This window comes from Fistularia commersonii, chromosome 10 (assembly GCF_037954325.1).
Source record: "Fistularia commersonii isolate RoL2024-O1a breed Wild chromosome 10, RoL_Fcom_v1.0, whole genome shotgun sequence".
Lineage (NCBI taxonomy): Eukaryota > Metazoa > Chordata > Actinopteri > Syngnathiformes > Fistulariidae > Fistularia > Fistularia commersonii.
Window position 1 is genome coordinate 11,941,854 of NC_141293.1, and position 18,737 is coordinate 11,960,590.

Consider the following 18,737-nt stretch of genomic DNA (forward strand, 5'->3'; position numbering starts at 1 on the left):
CGGGAAATTCTGAGTCCGTTCAACTCCGACACCGAAGAAGACGACTTTGACTGTTTTAGTGCGCAGGAGGAAGCCCGAGATAGCGATCGGCTAGCCTGTGCGGCTTATATTGAGGTGCGCTCAATAGTCTGGAAATTGCGGTACATGCCTCGGAGAAATGGATCCTTTTTTTTTTCATTGATCAGTTTGTGTTGAAGGCTGCACACATGCTCTGCCCTCGAGACCCTCCGCCCTAAGAAGGTTAAGATTCTAATTACCTGACACATCTCTCCCAGGACACGCCACTGTGTCATAGACCTCATGCACAGTGCACAAACAAGATGACACCTTACGAGCGCTGGTGATTTCAGGTTCCTTAGGTTGAAAAGTAATTAACGCAACAGTCATTAAAAATCGTTCAGAAATGCTGTTAAGGCACCATTAGGTCCCGTTCGGTGCTTATTTGTGTCCGCTCTTCACATTTGGATTAGCAAATGACGTGTTGTGGCTGCGTGCAATCAAAAAGTCTAAACGTGTATGCATGGCAGAGATTTGCATGTGTTCACCTCTGAGTGAAGGGACAATATTGTCAATTCTGCAGAAGAAAACTGCTAAAACTTAAAACCAAGGCAGTTGTTAAATCATCAAGATTCAATATCAATTTCCTCTATTTGCACACTTGCCGCTTCCGTTGGATAACCTCTCGGTCCCTGATGCCGTCCGCTGTCCTACGCTGCCCTTCAACCGTCTCCCGCAGCCTCACCTCAACTAGACCTCCATCCCACTTAAGAGCTCATGTGGCCCCGGACCTGCTGCTGCCCTGTGGTGACGGCCATCAGGACCAGACTGACAGACGTTCTCCAGCTGGACCTCCTGGAGAAACATTACCAACGAGAGCCTCATGAGCCAACGCAGCTGGATGCTCTGATTTAAAAAAAAAATAAAAAGTCCTTCAAAATGTCCACGGAGGCAATATTGGGCTTTGTTTTCGTGACACAGCACCGGATCCAGTCCTCCCGGATGCTTTTACGGACAGTCATTAGAAATAAATTAAATAAAACCGAACGTAAACTAATCGATGCTTTCGATTGCCGAGCGGCGGTGTGAAACACTGAGCATGGTTTAGTGTGCATGTCAGTTATGACCTGCATGTTTTAGTGGTCACATCGGGATTATTGTGTTTTAAAAATAAAAGATATTTGAAACCGACATGGCTTTTGGCACACATCACAAAGGAACAGCACAGATTCAAAATATTACATGGTAATATACTACTACTAGATTATACACCAATAGTGCTGTTGTCAAAGTTGGGGTTTCAAATATAGACCAATAACACTTATATTACCACTTGAATGAATGAATGAATGAATACTTAATTGATCCCCAAGGGGAAATTTGTGTTACAGCAGCAGTTGAGCTGCTTGCATTTACATTTACTTACATTTTACATTTATATTACATACTTATATAGCGTACTTCTATGTAATCTATTCAAATATACCAAAGAAACACCTGCCTGCTTGGCAACTTGCCTCACATCAACACAGGACCGGGTTCAAACCCCACAGTGGCCTCTGTGTGGAGTTGGTGTTTTGCATGCAGAAAGCATGCATTTAATTTGATCGGTAACTATAAATCAGTCCTAGGAATGAATGAAAGTATGTGTGGCCCTGAATTAAGCCTGGGTGGCCCTGCAGGCTGACATTGGCACCGGCGGACCTGAGAGACAAATGAGCGAGTGACCCTTGTAGAAACAGGGTTAAAAAAAACGGGACCTATATGTCGCAATGTTTTCTCATACCGATCCAATGCAGGATTGATATATTTTAAAGAATATATTCATTTATGATTATGGATGTCATGTGTTTCACTTAGTCCTCAGAGAAGTCATTTGATACCAGCGTGAGGCCATGTAGACCACTAAGTTGACGTGGGCTCTTATTTTTACTGGAAAAAAAAAAGATTTCTGATTCTGAAGAAGTAACTGAATAATATTGTGCAGCAGCAGCAGCAGGCCTCTTCAGGAGACATTATTTTTTCCAGAATATCTATATTGTCTGTCTGCCAGGACATGGCACTGACATCATACATAACAAAACATGGTGGATTAGGCTGATTAGAAACAATTGAAATTGCATGTTAAAAATAATTATTTTGGAGAATTACAAGCGCCAAATGGACTCCTCAGTTGAATCTAACCATAATAATGGGTAAAAGATTCAAGCCAATACAAAGTTCTGGAAATTCTTCTTCGGTTTACACAATGTTGAAATTGCAAAGACAGCTATGACTTCATTGACAACTGTTATTATTGTTGTTTTATATGTGGATTTTAAACTTTCCAGATGTAGTGAGGAAGTAGTTATAAGAAATGTGGATTATACATCTAAAACCAGCTGAGAGTAAATGTTGTGGCATTGCCCTGCAGACTGGCATCAACAAATGCATTTGCAATGGATTATCATTTGACACTTGAATTCATAAAGCATAATACCATTCCAAGTGATTGCCATTTTTTCCATATTCATAACATATCCTGCAGAACAAATATGATCACTATTATAATTAATTTCAACCATGCTGCAGAATTTGTCACATCATATTTAACTCGAAACTCTGTTCTTAGTTTGTTTTATCCTGAAGTGACCTGATGGAACAACATTATTAAGACGCTCCTTCCTGTGTGACGCCGAGCCAGCTTTAGCCTGATGCTAATACGTCCTAAATTGCTAACCCCTGCCCTCTTGCTTCAAAACACTTAATTACAGTTTATAAGTCCACTTTCTTTTTCCGCAGACTTTGTTTGTCCACATGTAATCATACCAATATACCATTATACATTTAAACTAAAAGGGGATCATAGCTAATAATTGTTTTTAAGTAATTTTTCACTGCTCATGGTTCATCCGTGATGGGCTGCATGCGCAGAGGACACCTTCTAAAATTAGAGCTTTTTAAACATACTCACTTTGAGCATTTTCCCTTTAACCTTTTCAAATTATTTTCTGACTGTGTATACATGTAAAAACAAACTAAAACAAGAAAGTAGCACAAGTGAAATATGACAAACATGTAATCATAAAAAATAACTTTTTGATTGGAAATACATGGAAAATCAAGAAAACGAAAAAAAGAAGAAAAAAAAAATCCAAAATATACAAGAATTACGTGAATGATTCTAATTCTCAAAACCTTGAAAAGATTATCTGAAAGAAAAACTAATACAAAACTATTTTGTATTTTGTAGCCATCATGGACAAGCCGTGAGAAACAGGCAGGAAGGCAAGGACAAGCTCAGGAATGGAACCGGGACCATACAGTGGAAGACCACCTAAACCACGCCACCTCATGGATAGGATAATTAGAAATGACACATATGCACGCAGTTTTTTATCCAGTTTCTTTAGCTTTGCCTGCTGGTTAGAAGAGGCACGTCTTCATTCAAATATTCATCGAAAGTCACTCCATAAGACCAATCCTCCCAAAAGCCAGTGTTTATCAGCAGCAGTGGAGGTGAAAAGGTACAAGTGGCTTGATTCTTCACCTTTGCAATATTGCATATTTTGAAATCATTCTAACATGTTTCACCGCCACGGGTCGCCAAAGACCAATGGACCCTCCTGGCTGCCTGGTAGTGAATGTCAACAAACCGCTGGGGGAGGTGGGGGGGGTCGGGTGCAAATGGCTCCACTTAATGTTCTGACATTTGTGTAGCAGCTTAGTATCTCTGTGGGATGTCGGGCAGACTGCTGGCAGGTAGAATTACCATATGAACTCCATGACAAAAAAACATGTCAAATTAGAAAGTTCCTTGTGCTTCCCTCACCAAAAATAAACGACAAGGGGATAATATCAATATTCCCGGGATTCATATTCATGAGCCAAACCGCCGTCCCTAAAATAATTAACATGTCAGTCAGCATTTGCATCCTCAATTGGTTTTGTTTTCACCTCCAGCTAAAAAAGCATGAAAAGGCCCGACTTGGTAAAATAGGTCATACGCGCGCAATGTGCTCCTGATTTAAAAACTTGTGGAATATTGGAAGAAGACACAGCGACTGTGAAATGGGTCCCAGAGCACGACAACGCAATGTGTTTCCAGTGCCTTTCCAAAAAGGCCCTGATGTTACAGATGAAGGGGTGGCTTTACAGGGCCAGTTTCATTATTTAACAGGCAGCTTGAAGGATATCAAAGCGAGGGGGGGGGGGGGGGGGTCACGCAGGAGGCAGCGCTTTTCGCCAGGGGGCTCTGAATTGCCAAAATTATCATCCGCGCAGCCAAAGTGACACACCGCCCGTAAAATCATTAAAAACTCAATCTGGTTTCTGTCAGCGGCTGAAAGTTGCAGTTGTCTTTCTTTTTGTTTACCTTTTTTAAGCCGTACGCTCCGCCCGGAATGAGAATCGCGCGTTTTGCGGCCGACGTCTGCGCTGAGATAACCGGATTTAAACAGCCACCTGGCTGCAGTGCGAGAGTATTAAGTTACACACTGTCAGCACACAACAATGTGCTCCGGTGAAAATGTAATTAAAAGTAGAATAATGGGGGAATCACAGAGTGCAGATCGGCGTCCCGCGGGAATCACGTACTCTCCATTATTGCGCATTCAACATTCGTTGCCGAAGCAGGAAGTACAGTCTTTTATGTAGCAAAGCAACTCCTGAAGTCTTAGTGGTTTAAAACATAAAACCCTCACAAAATCATCTTTGAACATCATCTTGTTTTTTTGAAAACGACCATTGTTGTCTGGTAACGGGGTGGCAACCCAGGAAAGAATGCAGTCTGGAAAAATAGCGCAGGGCCGGGAAATCTCCCGGCAGACTCCCTTCGGAATATTGATCGGCCAATATCAGCTAATCAAAGTCCGGTCAACCTCATTTGTATGATGAATAAAACAAAGCGGGGCACATTCACTCTATGCATGGTTTCATTCTTGGAGAGAGGCATTTGCCAAAGTATTCGTTTAATAATAGAAAATGGCTTGGCACTCGATTCGGACTTAAATTAGACACCGGTTATTATTAATAAAAGCTTCATATTTGCCTGATCACACACACCGTATTATGACTCTTTTCAACTTCTGTACTGGCTCTTTGTTATTTCTTAGGCTCTCTGCTCTGTCCCGGACTCTCAAGACGAATAATACGTACACATGTACGTCCACGAGCGTCCCTCTGGTTTCTGTGCACAAATCCAGCATTCTGGACTGTTTGCTTGCAGACATACACGTTTTGCTTAGTTTATATCTTGTCTTACGTGATAAAACTCTGACATCTGCATGTAAACACACACACACACACAAATATATATATATAAATATTCCAACCAGAGATAGAGAGAGAGGGATAAATAGATAGAACTGCTTGTTAAAGCTCCTGTTAAAGCCATTTTATGTTTATACATATGTTATATATTCATTCATTCGTTAATTCATTCATGATGACTTATGTTAATAAGTGTTGTTTTGAAGCAGCTGGGATGAATGTTATGTTAATATATATGCAATACAGTCATGACAGAATTCCCGATGACAGTATAATATATAATAACACTAAACTTATACAGAAATCGCTGCTGCATTTTATTTTCTACTTATGCCGTCCATAGTATGTTATAATATGAATTTAGATTTTATTTTTTACTTTTCGTATGAGTGTTCTTATCTGCTGTGCATGTTTTTGTTTACTTTAGTGTTAGGAAATGTCTTGTCTTTGTGCATTCTTTTCTGACACCTTGGAATAGTCAGAGATGTCTTCTCAATTCCTCCGTATGCCTGGCACAGGAGGAGAAATTGACAATAAAGCGGACTTTGGCTTTGACCTCATTCATTCATTTATTCATGATGACTTATGTTCATAAGTGAGTTGTTTTGCAGCAACTGGGTCGAATAGTGTTATGTTAATACATGCTATATATCAATACAACAATCCATTAATTCATTCATGACTTATGTTCAGAAGTTGCCAAAAAACGTCTTTTGTTTATACATGTTGTGTGCATTCATTCATTCATTCATTCCTTCATTCATTCATTCCTTCATTCATTGTCAATACCACTTATTCTGGACTTAGGGTTACAGTTGGGCTGAGCCTGTCCCAGCCGTCACTGGGTGAGTGGTGAGGTTCACCCTCGCCTGGCTGCCGGTAACCCCCAGTTATATTTACATATGTTATATATGTTCGTATATAAAAGTTACTGACCCGGACGCTGATGATGAGAGATAAACAGCTGAATCGGATTTCTGTTTTGAAAGCCTCTTCCAAGTTCATCTGATTTTTCAAGTACATCTGGTTCCACAGCTCCAGCAAAGTTATCTTTTAATGAACTCCTGCTAAAATGAGACTTGAAATGAAGAGCTGGAAGAAAAGAGAGAAGAGCGAATCTCTCGTCTCACTTCCCAAAAGATCAGTTAGAAATGATCATAGGTATCTTGAAGTGAGCAAACAGTGATTTTGTATTTTTAAGTGCCGAGTAAGGCTTTTCTTTTTATTTTGAGGAAGAAAACACAATTCCTAAGTCTGAATATTGTAAGTTTGAGCTTGACAGATCCCGTAAACATCTTAGTTAAATCTTAGTTATTCTTTCGAATCATTTGACCTGATTATTTACGCAAGTGATCGTCCACTGGAACAAACCAACCAACAACTCCGCTCGTTGGCCTTGACCGAAAATGTCTGGTAGTTTAAGGCTGAACGGTGTGGTTTGTCCCTTTCAGTCCCACTGCAGGGACCCACAACGCAGTTGACCGAACCCAGAAGGCCGACGGATTTCTTGGGTCACGCGTCAGTGAAAGAAGCTTTCACAAGAAATTAACGCGGGCCCCGCATTCAATTCTGTGTTGTGGATCTGTGATACGTCCGCGGTTATGCTCGGATTTCTCAGACAGTCTCTGGTCACGGCCGGCTGCCGACGCCGTGATCCCCCCGCCTAATACACTTTGTGAAATACTGGCAGCCCGCGAGGCGCGCCGGCATGCAAGGCGAATTCGCAGCACGCAAAGGAAGTGGAGAGGACAAAGGGCCGGCGCTGAACGCAGCACAAACTGGCAGGATTCGAGTCAGGATCAAAGCGGCACGAGTAGAAAATTTTGCAAGGAGATGCAATACTTTGACTAACTACTTGTCCTTATCAGAGCTAGTCATCCTCAGTGTGTGTGTGTGTGTGTTGCAGAGAGCCGCAGATTCAATATACGAGCGCTGAGTGGGCAGGGAGCCACCGTTGGACCAGCCAAAACAGGGCCTGATTTAATCAGCCGAGGCCCCGTCCAAATCCTAAAGTGATTGCATGCGCGAGTGAGATGCCTAACAGGTGAGGCGATGGGGCCGGCCGTGAGTCTGCACAGAAGGATGGCATCAAGTAAACACCATGTGTTCGGGGAATTTGCAGCGGCGGGATGGAAAAAAAAAACAAAAAAAAAAAACCTCAAACCTTTCCTGTCCGTGCCATTGGGGATGTGTGCAGTGTTGATGCCCTTGGCCGTGTCCTGGTTCGCGGTTTCCTTAGTGACTGCTGTGCCCTTGAGCTTGGTCTTCGGCGTGTCCAAGGCTTTTAACCGCTTAGCATGTTTGGTCCCCTTGTAGTGGGCCAGGGCCTGGCTCTGCGAGGGACACACAACACGGTTGACTTCAGGCGGGGAAAATGAAAAATGAAAACCTACTTATTCATCCATTCATTATCTAAACTGCTTATCCTGGGAAGGGCTGGAGCCAATCACAGCTCTCATTAGGTGAGAGGCGGGGTTCGCCTTGGACGCACAGGGCCACATATCGCAACATACAAACATAAGATAAGACAAACTTTATTGATCCCCATGGGGGGGAATTCCTTTGTCACAGCAGCGTAACAGTTATTTAAAAAAATAAGAGTAAAATAAATATGAACATAATATAAATACAGAGACGGAAGACAGGAGATAGCAAGACATTTACGGATAAATAGACAGCAGCAGCAACAACATCAGGGATAATAATCGACAACATAAAGGAACAGTAAAGGTGAAAATACATGACCAGAACTAAACGACAAAATAGTGACAATAGCAATGACAAGAATAAAATGAAAAAACAGAAAGGATATGTACGGGCTGGGACCAACAAGGATAAGACAGATGGCAGAGTTAGGGCATGAATGGGTGAAGTAGTGAAAGGGGTAAGGTAGTAAGATTGTGGAAGCAGCACAGATGCACTTCAGGTCGGTCGGAGATGTGTGTCGTCCAGACTGCTGGTATACAGTCTGATGGCTGTGGGCAACAGGAACGCCATTCAGTCTGTCATTCACAAGCCATAGATGTAGAAAAAGGAAAAACGTCACTCATTCATGATTCAAGAGACACAAAACCATTCACAATCTCATTCAAACATCAGAAATGTACACCCTCTTATTCACATTAGATTAATAGCAGTTCACTCGCTCATTCACACATCACATAGAGAAATGAAACCATTCAGCCCGCCATTCACACGTTACATGGCGATATAAAACTATTTACCCTTTCATTCATCCGTCACATAGAGCCGTACAGTCATACTAAGGGGTTTAATGATCTCAACCTTAAGACATCAAACAGCTAAATGAAAGCAGGTGTTTCTTTTCCGTTCTCTCCAGCATCTCCCCCAGAAGCCCTCTGAGCGGTAGCTGAACGTGACCAAGGCGGTAATCAATCCGATCAACCGAGCCAGCCAATAATCAGTTATTGATTGGTTTAAAATTGCATGCGGTTCTTTAGAAGCCCCTGAATGCGAAAGACCTTAACAGTAACATTTACCAAGAGAGGATTTTAAAAACTAAATGAGTTGGTTTGATGACGGTGATAGCGGGAAGTGGATGACGGCGCCCCACAATGTTTAATTTATAGACCGAGGCTTTGCCTTGAGAGTCGGAACACGTATCGTTAGCGAGGGTCACCTTCGCCGTGTGTGTGTGTGTGAGTGGGGGGGGGTTGGGGCGACACCTGCAAAGACTTTGAGCTGTCCTTGTTTACCTCAGCACGCCTCGACACGCACTTCGCCCTCGGCCACGAGAAGAGAAGGTATCAGGAGGAATGCCGGCCAACGCGCGGAATAAATAAGCCCTCGTCCCCAGAAGATGTTTCGCTGGCTTCTTCATGTTATGAGCCTTGGAGGAGAAAATTCACCGGCGGCAGGGACAAACAGATGCTGCCATGTGGTACAAAGACGCCACCGTCCAAAACACACTGCTCCGGCTTCCTTTAATTATTGTCACCTAATCATCTCCCATTGATTTGGAACCTGGCAGCTCTCACAGCCACGCTCCCTTTTCTGTTCTTTTCTTTTCCCCCGGCGTGTTAAAGTATTCCCGAATTCGACCCTTGAAACATTGAGGGGAAAAAAAAAAACAACTTCAAAATTAACATGTTTACAGAAGGTCACATTTTATCATTATCATTATTATCCAAAGTGAATCCTCGCCAACTGCACGGCTCAGATTGGGGATTTTTGCACACTTAAATGGGACAGAGTGTAAAAGCGGTGTAAAATCCCTGTTGGCTGTGAAAGTACCGATGTAAAAACACCATCTCTTATTCTCTTTGGGAGCGAGGAGGATGGAGAGGATCAGGAAGGAGTCTATCAGAGGGATGTTAGATGTTCTAGAGATAAAGTCAGACTGAGATGGTTTGGACGTGGACAGGGAAAGGGGTAGAAGTACGCTGAGGTCTGAACAACCACGCAGGAGGTCTAGTGGAAGGCTTGAGAAGACATTTATAGATGGAAGGAAAGCCGATGTGAAGTATGTTGGTGTGAGAAGAGGATGCAAAAAAGAGGATTAGATGGAGGAGGAGGAACCCCGTTATAAGGGCTGTTTGGTCCCTGTATGATCGTGTCAGAGCTTGGTTTGCATTGCTGGTTGTAAGTCAGACCCGTTTCTGGTGAGAATTGGACTTTGCCAGGGCTGCCCTCTGTCGCTGATTCTGTTCATAACTTTTATTGACAGAATTTCTAAGCGCAGCCAGGGTGTCCAGGGGATCCAGTTTGGTGGTCACAGGAGCAAGTCTCTACTTTTTTGCAGATGATGGAGTTCTGTTGCCTTCATCAGTCCATGATCTCCAGCTCTCACTGGAGCGGTTCGCAGCTGAGTGTGAAGTGGCTGGGATGAGGATCAGCACCTCCAAATCAGAGACCATGGTGCTCATCAGGAAATGGGGAAGAGGTCCTGCCCCTAGTGGAGGAGGTCAAGTATGTTTGGGTCTTGTTCACGAGTGAGGGGAGGATGGAGCGGGAGATCTACAGGCGGATTGGTGCGGCGGACTCTGTACCGGTCTCGAAGAGGAAGATGAGCCAATTTACCAGTCAATCAGCGTACCAACTCTCGCCTATGGTCGCGAGCTGTGGGTAGTGGCAGAAAGAAGATTTTGGATACAAGCGGCCAAAATTAGTTTTCTGCAGGGTGGCCGGACTCTCCCTTCAAGATAGGGTGAGAAGTTCAGTCATTCTGGTAGAGCTGTGAGTAGAGCAGCTGCGCTTCCACATAGAGAGGAGTCAGATGGGGTGGCTCCGGCATCTGGTCAGGATGCCTCTCGTACGCCTCCGAGGGGAGGTGATCCAGGCATCTCCATCTGGGAGGAGACCACGGGGAAGACCTAGGACACGCTGGAGAGACTTTGTCTCCAGGCAGGCCTGGGAATGCCTCGGGTCCCCCCCGAGGAGCGGAACCATGTGGCGGAGGAGAGGGAGGTCTGGGCCTCACTGCTCTGGCTGCTGCCCCCGCGACCCGACACCGGATAAGCAGGGGAAGATAGATGGTTGCCCCAACATGAAGAGTTTTCATTTTGGACCCAGCAGGTCTATTGCGGGGGCTGAGCCCCCTCCCCTTGACTGGAACAGTGGTGATAATTCATCTTTCATTATAGGGACGGTATGGAGGGGGTCGATTTACAGCTGTGAGCGCTGCCATTTGTTTTCTTTCGAAGACAGGGAATGACATCTTCTAACGTTGGGGGGGAAAAAAAAAAAAAAAGACGGTCTGGAATCAGAGAAATACAGCAGTTTGGGTCCCAGTTCAACAGCCAGGATTAAAAACAAATGTCTCTGGCCAAAGAAAGGAAACAAGAGCACGAGCTAAAGAAATAATTTACTTCTCCCTCCACAAACATCAACAAACGGCAGGCAGCGTGCCTTCTCTTCCTCTCCTGGTAGTTATTCCAATAAGACCTGATGTGATATGAGAGCCATCTGACACATCAGGAGCAGACACCCCATCAGTGGGGCACAGTACTGAAGGCCAAAGGTCAACAGGATTTATGTGTGAAATCTCGTCTTTTCTTGTCAGGACTTCACACACACACACACACACACACATATGTGTGTGTGAAATATATAAATATATATGTGTATATATAAAAATATGTGTGTGTGTGTGTATGTATAGATAATATAGATAAAAATAAATAAATAATATATATATATACACACACACACACACATATATATAGGTATAGATATATCAACTTCAGTCATGAGTCTTTTCGTCCCCAGCAAATGAAACACAGAAAAAATGAATCTGTAATTAATAAATTGTGATTCACTGGAATTAATCTGCAACGCCCCTGCAATTAACTGATTGACAACCTGAAGGTTTGTATGTCTTCCACTTCAGCCTCAATGACCGCTGCTGATCTGATCCACATTAATCTCATGGATTGTTTCCTGGAATTGGCACAGCTCCACCAGGACAATGAATCTCAATACAATAAAGTTGTGGAGAAAGCAAAAATGTAATGTCCTCATATGAGGACTTGGGGCTCTGGAGAGGTTGAGGTCCATCCGCAGATGAATGTCAGAGTGAACAGCCACGTCCTCGAGGCGAAATGACTCGCAAATATTTCTCAGGAGAACAAATTATAACATGGTCCATCCTGTTTCCCGCTACGGTTTACAAGCTGCTGCAACTCTCGTATAAACACACACACACGTACGCACATGTTTGATGCCCCTTCGCATCGGGCGGCTGTGATTGGCTGACTCTGCTGTGAGATGAAACATGTCTTGATAAACTGTCACTCCCCTAATTACTTCTGTGACGGCTCAGCCTTATTTTGCGATGGATCAAAATCATCATCTGATCTCTGTGTGGCCCCGGCCCCTCCTGGTAAGATGCTCCATCTTTTCAAGTTAATAAGAGGGTTAGAGATTCTCAGCTGTGAGAAGTGTGATATTTCCCATTTTAAGTGAAACATTCATTGGTCGACCCTAAATTGCCCGGACATGTGAATGACGGATTGAATTGTTAAATGTTTGTACGAAGTGTGATTGATAGAGTGACTGGTTTTTGTCTCCATATATCTCATGACCTATCCTACCCTATAACCCCGTCTCTCACCCCATAACAGCTAGGATAGACTCTGGCTCCTTCCTGCAACCCTGAGTGCAGGATATGAACTGTAGATAATGAATGAATGAGTTCATCAGTTCTCAGACCAAAATGGCATTTTGCGACACTGAAGAGTCCCAGATGGCCCCGAATGTCGAGTTCATATATTTATGCATCTCCTGCGTCCATCTCAAATTCTTGCCTTTCTAAAAATAACCGCCAAAAACAGCAGGTTTAAGGGTCTTGTCTTGTTTTTTCATCATTCAAAAGGGGGTTTGTGTGTGTGTGTCTGTGTCTATGTGTGTGTGTGTGTGCGGGAGGGTGTGTGAAGATGAGCGTCCAGAAATCTGCTCATCCTGCAGGGAAAACTAAAATATCGCATGTCTGAAAATGTAATTACACACTCAAGCTGACCTTTGTTTTGCTGGGAAGAAAAAGGGAGGGGAGACAGAGGGGGGGAATTCCAGCAACACGGAGGTTGAAGCAAAAAGCTGCGCCTGCTTCATAATTCAATTAACTGTGTGATTTAAGGACTAAGAGCAATTTTCTCCATAAATAACCATCTGTTTCTAGGGGTTACTCCCAACATAAAGCTCAACACAGGGGGAAGTTTCGAACCGTTGCAGCTGTTTATATTTTTCTAGTACCGCCAATTAATTAAATCCTGCCAACAAAAGACTTTCAACCCTCTGAATTTAAAATGCAGATCATGTTTTTTTTCTGGAAATAGTTGATCTTTAATGAGTATGCAAAAATATGGAATGAAGTTAAGTTCAACTAGAATAACACAGCGTTAGGAGCAAGATGTAACTTTTTGAACCACGTGAGGAGGAAATTAATGAAGTAAATTCAAATAGTATTTATAAGACTTTTTGACAATTTAATTCTTAATAAATGTCTTGTTTTAGGTTCAGAAAAATTCATTCATTCATTTATTATCTATGGCGCTTATCAAGCTGTCATTGGGCAATTCTCACCCCTGTTGTTGATCACAGGGCCACATAATGGGGACAAACAACCATTCACATGTCATGGAGAGATGAACAACCACTCACTCTCTCTCATTTTCATGTCATAATGACGTACAACCATTCACTTTCTCATTCACACGACATTTAGAGACATACAACTATTCGCTCTCTCATTTTCATGTCATATAGAGACGTGAAACCATTCACTGCCATTTACGTATTTGGGTAATTAATGGTTACTGCTTAACCTGCATGGACTGTAGGAGGAAACTGGAGAACATGGATGAAACCAACGCATACGTGGGAGAGAGCAGAGACTCCACACAGAAAGACGCCCCTCCACGTATTCAAACCAGGGACCTTCTTGGGCTGCTGTGGCCCAAATTGATGAGGTTTAAATAAGAATTTTTTCCCCACATTTCTAAGCAAATCGCCCCCTTCCATTATGTACAAGCCTTGGAAAAGCAGTTGTTCCTCTTAAGGGTAGCCAGGATTCATATGAAGGTTGCTCAGTCGGTAAAGAACATGTCTTAAAGGACAAAGTGTGAGAAGTATAAATATTTTTTTTTTTTCCGGTACCAAAACAACAGCCCTATTGTCACATGGAACACCCACAGTCTCGTGGACAAGAAGGACCCGCCTGTAAATGACCCCATTTACAGGGTCATTTACGGGGGGGCTCCCAAACGAATGTCACAGCCTTTTCATTACGAGCCGCAACCAAAATAAATACATTTGGCTGAAATGCAGACGTTCCACCGAAGGAAGAGCTGGCAGTGGTTTTTTGCATTTACGCTTCCTCTCCACGAAGTCTCCTTGCAATCTCATGATTGGAGTTCATCCTGGTGCCGGGCAAATACTGAAACATTTAACAGCAGGATGAGTGTTTGATTTGGAAACGAAATGTTGAATCAGATCAGCTGTTGTCTCTTTAAATTAAACAAGAATGAATAATCCCCACGTCACAGCTCCCCCAATGTGAATACCCTCTGGTTTCTTTGTATTTCTACACATAGGGCTCATTTTGAGCTCTGGGAAACACGAATTATTCATTCATTCGAAAGCAGTAATCTTGCAGTCCGGGTTAGCAAGGGTGTTGGAGTCGATCCCAGCTGTGATCGGGCAAAAGCGATTCACCCAGGGCTGGGTTGAATCACAGGGTTGCATATAGAGACATATAACCATTCACCCTGTCATGCAGTGTCTCCAAATAACCACTTGCATGTTTCTGGGTTGTAAGCCCAAACCGAAGAACATTCTACATAGGAAGGCCTCCCCGTCGGAATTCAACCATGGGCCTGCTTGCTGTGAGGCGGAGACGCTGACCACTGCGCCACCACTGCGCCCACATTGGTTATTATTCTTCATTACCATCTGATCCTCTCTTGGCTAATAACAACAAATAGAGAAATAGAAAGGTTAATGAGCACTGAAAATAATTTATACTCTTTGCTCTGGTTGTTTGTTATTCCTTGCTGCATGTCATCAGTTGTGCAACTGGACATTTTCAGCCGTGACCTGCGTGGTTTGCACCATTTGCAATTTGTTGTTTTGCAGAAAAAAGACACAAGACAGGGTCTTAAAATAAAAAAAAAAAAATAAAAAAATTGCCAGCAGTATTAAACATTAAAACGCTAAATGCCGGCCGGCAACATGAGGTGCCAGGAGTGAGTCTGACATGCTGCCCACCAGGTAGGGAGCCATTTCTGAGCCACTTGCCCAATCCAGATGTCCAAAATTCAGTCGTCAGCGGTCACCTTTCCTACTTCCCTAAATATTCCAGAATTTCCCATGGCCGCTCGCTCGAACTGACCAGCTGCTTCATGTTTTTTGCGCTCAAAACCCGGGCAGCTGCCATGCTCTGTGTGGGTCCCAGGGCTCCCACAGGCAAGCAGAAAGCTGAACGGCGTCAGCGGGCCAGCGCTCAAGACATGGCACCAAAGTACAGAGGTGTATGGTCGGCGGGAGATCTTCTCTGCGTGTGTCCAGTTTCTAACTGGGAAAAAAAAAAACGTCAGTTAGATGAGTGGAGAAGGTATCGGGTGAAACCCCTGTGGTTGGGATGACAACGGTGGGCAGTCAGTGAAACCTGACTTGACCTCCTGAGCAGCGAAGATAAAGTCCTCAACAGCTGATTTCTACCCACTGCAAGCCTTGTAGCTCGGACTTGTTTTCCAGCTCTGAATGGTCATCTAACTCCCTAAGAGATGTACAACTAGGGGACACCCAGCGTCCCCCACCAACAATGCCTCCAAAAGCTTTCCACCAGTTTTAGAAACAAAGCAGAAAAAAAAGAAACCCTGACATCTGCGAGATCCACCAGCTGTCTGTCCGATGACAGTAAGGCTTGGGACAGACAGAGTACTGGCAGGGTTTGCGAGCAGCCCCTTGGTATCTGGTCAGCGCCTTTCCTCTTCCTGACCTCCGCCTGTCCTCAACTCGCTGTCCATCGCAAAATACACCAGGGTCGACCTGTGAGTTCCTACCCCCGACTCAAACAACCTGCTTGGAGATTCTGCAGCGGCGCCGCCCCAAGATGTTCACCATTTATATCTACTGACAACTGCAAAGAGCTTAAGAAAGACTTTGTGTGTTTGTACGTGTGAGAGAGAGTGTGTGTTTGGGCTACCACAGCATGGCGGTCTTCAGCAGCGGGGCCTGGGTGTGTGAACACTCTGGCAGGCTGTTACGGCCTCCACCATCAGGTCAGATGAGCAACAGTGGCGTCTTGCTCCCGCCGTCCTGCGTCCTACGGGTGGTTCAGTTGGCTTTATTGATTGAAAGCACCTTCAATGGGTGCGATCCGACAACAGGCAGACTGTCGAGGCACTAACTTCGACGTAGACATCGTGTTTGCTGTTCAGACTCAGCAGTGAAACCGCAGGACAAACTCCTTGGGCTTTTCTCAAAACGTTCTTTTATCCAGACAGGCTTTTCTTAGAGAACACAAACAATAGGATTTCGGCCAAATAATGGAGGAGCTACGAAAGGAGGAATACCTTTTACACAGCAAGAAAATTGTCTGGAAATAGACCTGGTGTTCTTTTAGCTTTTAACTTCACAGCTAATGGTTTAATGGTTTCAGGCGAGTCTACTTCAAAGACTGCTACTATTACTATTGGAAAAAGTAAACAAAACATACTCTCCTGCAGTAATATGTTTGCAGGGACTTGATGGTTAAAGGGAGGATTAGGAAAAAGATAAGATACTGTATATTCATTAATTCATTTATTTATATGTTGATTTGTTCATTCATTATTTACTCAGAACCACTTACAGAGATACACGATTGCTCACTCAGTCATTCACATGCTATATATACATTTAACAGTCACTCTGTCATTCAAACGGTACATACAGAATCAATCATTCTGTGCCTCACGAAACATCCGGGCAATGGAGGGTCTCCTACATATCTTTGGACTGTGACAGAAGACAGGAGAACCCGGAGGGAACCCCACGCAGACACTGAGAGAACATGGAGACTCCACACAGAAAGGACCCCTGTGGGACAACTATTCACTCTTGCACTTAATCATAATGCAACTACATAAATCATTCACTCTGCCTTATTCATGCATCATATAGAGACATAAAAATGTTCATTCATTCACATATTGAATAGTGACAACGATTTCCCCCTCGTCCACATTTCACATAGATACATACAACTGTTCTCTCTCTCATCCACACATCACATGGCGATGTAAACCAATGACGTGCAGTCAGTAGAGGCAGGGGAGGCCGGGCCTCACCTGTCATCACGGAAAGAAAAAAATGCAAAATGAAAAAAATAAATGAAATGGTTATATTTATTCAGAGATTTTTACTACAAAGTTATTTTCCACGTAGCTTCACCATTTTTAGTTGTTTTGTTTTTTTTTTAAATCTCTACAAAAAATTCACATTTACCATTCAAATATGAAGAAGAGATGTGTGGTGATGACGTCAGTACCTCACCAGCCATGAACCTCATCGCACGTCACTGATGTAAACCATTCACACGTCATAGAGACATACAAGCATTCATTTGGTCATTCACGTTACACATACATACATACACGCATGCATAAATAAAACCATTCACTCACGCGCTTAAACAATGTAGCAACATACAATCATTCACTCTCTCTTTCAGACATCTAACAGAGAAATACACCTTTCTTAGAGAGTTAAACAGTTCACTCACTCATTCATACATCATATAGAGAAGTAGAACCCTTTTCTCTCTCATTCACGTTATCTGGAGATGTAAAACCATTTACTCTTTCATTCACACATCATATAGAGATCTGCAACCATTCATTCTCTCACTCACACGTCATATAGAGACATACAAGCCATCACTCTCATTCAAACCAATGAACCTCCTGCATGTTTATGGACTGTGGGATGAAACTGCCGAACGTAGAGTCCCCACAGCGAAAGCTACTGTGTTTGGAATCAAATCTGAGAATGTTTTTGTCGTCGGGCGGAAGCGTGAACCAAACGCTAACACCTAAAATGTATATATTTATGTTATTCCATGAAAGACATGTAGGATTAGAAGTAATTTAGTTTTCAGGCACTGACGTAGCGTTGACAGATATATTATTTAAGACGGCTCCGTTTGATGGAGGCAGCCCGGCTGCTCGGCAGGTCGGAGCCCGCAGGTGAAGCAGGTCTGAACCGCTTCATTCAGGTTTAATAGACGGGAGGAGATCAATCTGATGGATCGTGACAAGAAGTCAAACGCACCGAAGATAAAGTTTTGTTTGCAGTTTCAGGATTTTTTTTTTTCTTTCTCTTTTTCCTCCGTCTTTGACATTTGGAGACATATTAGTTCATCTGAACATTTTACTGAAATGAACCCGAGTGAGACTTTGATGGGAGGAGAGAGACAAAAAAAGAAATCATTTGACACGTGTCTCCCGGAGACTCGCTCCTTTTTGTCGAACGTTAAAAGGTTGGAAACCCGGTTTAATAATCTCAGGAAAAAAAAAAAATAGTATTTTGAAAGCTTGTTACATTATTCATTGAGCAAAATGTTCATTTTAAAAAGTAACTCAAGGCACAGAGTGGTTCACAGGGAACTGGGAAATTAATGTCAACATATATGAAAGCCATATTTGGATTATTAATATGGATCCCTATACCAGCCATCTATCTATCTATCTATCTATCTATCTATCTATCTATCTATCTATCATGGACTGTGAGGTGGAAGCACTAACCACTGTGCTACCGTGCCGCCTGAAAAGTAATTTAATCGCTAAAGATAGAAAAATACAAGAATCAGAAGCTATTCAGTGGTCAAGATGATTTCTGCACAATTTTCAGATTTATATAATAAAAAAAAAAAGTCAATATGTCACGCAGATGAAATTTGGTGACATTAATATCTCGCAAAGTTCTGCAGATGAGTGACAGCGATGCGGGAAATGCGAAAAGCTTGCATTGAGCGCCCCGAAAAACGG

At 43.2% G+C, this 18,737-nt stretch overlaps 1 protein-coding gene across 2 annotated transcripts in view; it reads right to left on the reverse strand.

Annotated features, from left to right (window-relative positions):
• The window catches only part of znf385d (zinc finger protein 385D), a 92,853-nt gene that overhangs the window by 19,927 nt on the left and 54,189 nt on the right, over positions 1-18,737 (reverse strand). For both annotated transcript variants that reach the window (XM_086153779.1, XM_086153780.1), the window contains one exon: positions 7,412-7,580. In XM_086153779.1, coding sequence (XP_086009905.1) covers positions 7,412-7,580 — 169 coding nt within the window. The remainder of the gene's footprint in view (positions 1-7,411; positions 7,581-18,737) is intronic.